The sequence below is a fragment of the Branchiostoma floridae genome, chromosome 14 (assembly GCF_000003815.2).
Source record: "Branchiostoma floridae strain S238N-H82 chromosome 14, Bfl_VNyyK, whole genome shotgun sequence".
In the NCBI taxonomy this organism is placed as follows: domain Eukaryota; kingdom Metazoa; phylum Chordata; class Leptocardii; order Amphioxiformes; family Branchiostomatidae; genus Branchiostoma; species Branchiostoma floridae.
Window position 1 is genome coordinate 4,281,169 of NC_049992.1, and position 3,465 is coordinate 4,284,633.

A 3,465-nucleotide genomic window follows, 5' to 3' on the forward strand; every position below is an offset into this window, starting at 1 on the left:
TGTGACCTTTCACCTTTACCCCATTAGTGCGATCTGACGTCCGCCATCTTGTTTTGTGGCTCGTCTTGCGTTTTTCATATCCTCAAAACTGAAGCGATTTTTACGACTTGTAGGAGTTTTGGACACCGCTTACTACAGTAGACCTACAGGTAAGACTGCTAATTATAGTTAATACTGCCTGGTTGGTGCTTGTTGGGCGGTAAATTACAATTAGATGTGTGTTTTCGATCGGTAGTCGATGGGGAGGGGGGCATTCAAACTAAATTATGTGTGAAATCTAACGACAGCCAAATATCATTTTGCATCTCAAATATAATGCCAGACATAACAAAGTATTGCATTATTTTATAATTCAAATAATAGATTAAGTGACGATCGTTATATTCGTGCACCATAATGCGAAACTTTTCCTAGTAGTGACCTGCCCACCATTTTTTTTGGTATGCAGCTATAGCTATACAGTCAAACCTGCCCGGGCGACCACCTCTTCTCAGCGACCACCTGGCCATTTCGACCGCTTTTTCTCGGTCCCGATTTTTTTTCCTATTGACGTAAGCATTAAGCGACCTTTTCTCAGCGACCACCTGGCCAACGCGACCGCGACCGGCCCAAATTGGGCCCCTTAACGACCGCATCATTTTCAAAATTGAGGTTTTCATCGATTTTTGATGATAACTAGCGCGATTTTGTGCCGGATTTTGACTGCCATTACGATGTTATGTTTAGAATAAAGATTGCGACGGTCAATGGGTGGGTCAATTGGGCACTCTACTGTAATATGGGAGGAAATTTCTAAGAAAGATCTGTGTAGCTCATACCTTTTAAAGAAAGATCTGTGTGAGTGCTTTTGTCAAACTGTACTGTACATTCACCCTTGGGTAAGTACGCTATTGGGACGTACCGGGCATAGAATTCGAAAGGTGCACCGTAGTTATTTCAGATACGGCGATCTAGAACACAGCGACGCATAAAGGCTTGTATGGTAACTGACAGCATCAAAGTTCCCTTACTGTCTAAAACGTTAGTGTACAAATATTATACTGTATCGTATAAAAGCTGGGGTTAAAGTTACAATTTACAGTGTGCGTGTTGTATTTGACATTAAATACCTCGCTTCTTTGCGTGCGTGCAGTGTGCTTGCTATTTGCCATTAAACACAACGGAAACCGCTATACTTTGCATAGGGCATGTTTTGAGTCGATACTCTTCTCAGCGACCACCTGTCCAAATCGACCGTTTTTGTCCGGTCCCCCAGGTGGTCGTCTTGGGCAGGTTTGACTGTATATAGAAGTCAACTCCGTTTTGTGTGCAGTCATTATTTTCGCATAATCATGAAAATACCAAGAAGCTACAGTGCCAGTGAAATGTATTTTCCACCAGACCGATGCCGGAAAAGTTTCCACTGTCCACTCTTCTATTACACCATTGTACAATCTCATATTTGTTCTACCACAATTAACCCTATCCAGACCGGGCTTTTTTGGAATACCTGGGACCGGGGGGGGGGGGGCTCTTTTGACCCCCCCTTCGTAATTTCAAACCGGCTTGGGTTACGATCACCAAATTTGGAGGGGATAATGTACTAGTACAGTTTTATATTTTCTGTAAGTTTAGAATCGCTATGACGTAATATGACGTAATTATGACGTCATAATGTCATATTTTGGGCTAAAATCGTCTATATAAGAAATTTCCGCTATACTTAAAGGTATTAAAGAAAAAGATGACTATAAAGGTTATCATATTGGTGTTCAAGTCTGCCAAGTCTTTTGTTCTCAATGACGACGACACTGACGCCAATATGACGTCAGAAAATGACGTCATTTGTCCGCCATCTTGGATCGACAAGCTTGAATTTTCTAAAATACGATTTTTTTCACATATAACCCCAAAACCCAATGGAAGTGGACTAAAAAGGTTCAAATGATTGTGTTTTGTAAGAAAATGAAAGATTTTGACGGAATTTGAGTAAAAATAACATGTATTTATCGTTGAAAATGGCATTGTCCGCCATCTTGGATTTTGACCCATGACGTCATCAAAATAGCATAAATTATGAATAATTAATTATAAATGTAACTTAAACTTACACAGGATCTTAATGATATAGATAAACAAGTTTGGTTTAGCAATAAAACTATGAAATCCCACAATTCAAACTGGAATTAGCAAATTTGGTAAAATATGCCCTTCAGAAACCCGTTGCCATGGCAACACAAAAAATCGGAAACTAAAATTTTTTTCGCAAAATTGTTGCTAACAATATTTTAGGAAAAGTCACCAAGTTTCGTAGTCCTAGCACACTTCCTTCAGCAGTTATAAGACGTCAAAGTTGGCGCGGGCACTTTTAGCGGTAAAAAAATTCACAGAAGACTTTCTTTTCTGCATTATAAAATGTTTAATAAATAATTATGTGTTTTTCACATACTTGTTTTCTTATCATCATTTTAGAGATGGCCGAGTTCACATTTGTGCCTCCCGTTAAAGAGCTTCATGCGGAACAAACTGCGAACGAGACGCACATCAAAGAGGAGCCGACAGGAGACACTGGATGGCAACAGGATGGACAAGAGAACGTTCAGTGCCAGGAAACGTACAGTGGGGACCAGGAAACCTACGGCTACCAACCAAACGGGCACCCTTGGAGTGAGATTTACAACAGTTGCGAGCAGACAACAGACACAGGATGGCAGCTGGACGAGGAAAGGGACGTTCCAAACGACGAAATGCGCGGTATAAAAGCAGAAATAGATGAGTCCAATAGTGGGCTTTCTACCGGAGAACTGTGTACAGAACACCTTGGAAAGGAGAGTGACAGCAGGGAGTCCCAGACAACAGACATGGGCCTGCAGCAGGAAACGTGTGATGTGAACTTTTCAAAATCTGACAATACATCAACCTCACAGGTACAAAAGACCATAGGCATTACTGGAATGTATGTGGTTGAACACACCGGTGAGAAACCTTTCGTGTGTGGGGAGTGCGGGTACAGGGCAGCTTATAGGTCTCACATATCCCAACATATGAGAACCCATACAAGAGATAAACCCTACAAGTGTGACCAGTGTGGGTACAGGACAGCTTGGAAGTCTCATTTATCCCAACATATGAGAACTCATACTGGTGAAAAACCCTACAAGTGTGACCAGTGTGACTACTCGGCAGCACAGAAATCCACCTTGGATCAACATGTAATAAAACACAGCGGTGAGAAACCCTACAATTGTGAGATGTGTGGGTACAGGACAGCGAAAAAGTCTCACCTATCCAGACACATGAGAACCCACACAAGGGAAACACCTTTCAAATGTGACCAGTGTGACTATTCTGCAGCACACAAATCTACTCTAGACGAACATGTGACAACACACACCGGTGAGAAACCCTACATGTGTGGGGAGTGTGGGTTCAGAGCGACAAGAAAGTCTGAGTTATCCCGACATATGAGAACCCACACTGGAGAAG

The 3,465-nt window shown here is 41.9% G+C and overlaps 1 protein-coding gene across 1 annotated transcript in view; it reads right to left on the bottom strand.

The window, feature by feature from the left end:
* Positions 1–3,408: 3,408 nt before the first annotated feature.
* Positions 3,409–3,465, bottom strand: part of LOC118430939 (26S proteasome non-ATPase regulatory subunit 2-like) — an 11,211-nt gene continuing 11,154 nt past the window's right edge. The window contains exon 11 of the mRNA XM_035841967.1: positions 3,409–3,456. Within this exon, the coding sequence (XP_035697860.1) occupies positions 3,409–3,456 (48 nt within the window). The remainder of the gene's footprint in view (positions 3,457–3,465) is intronic.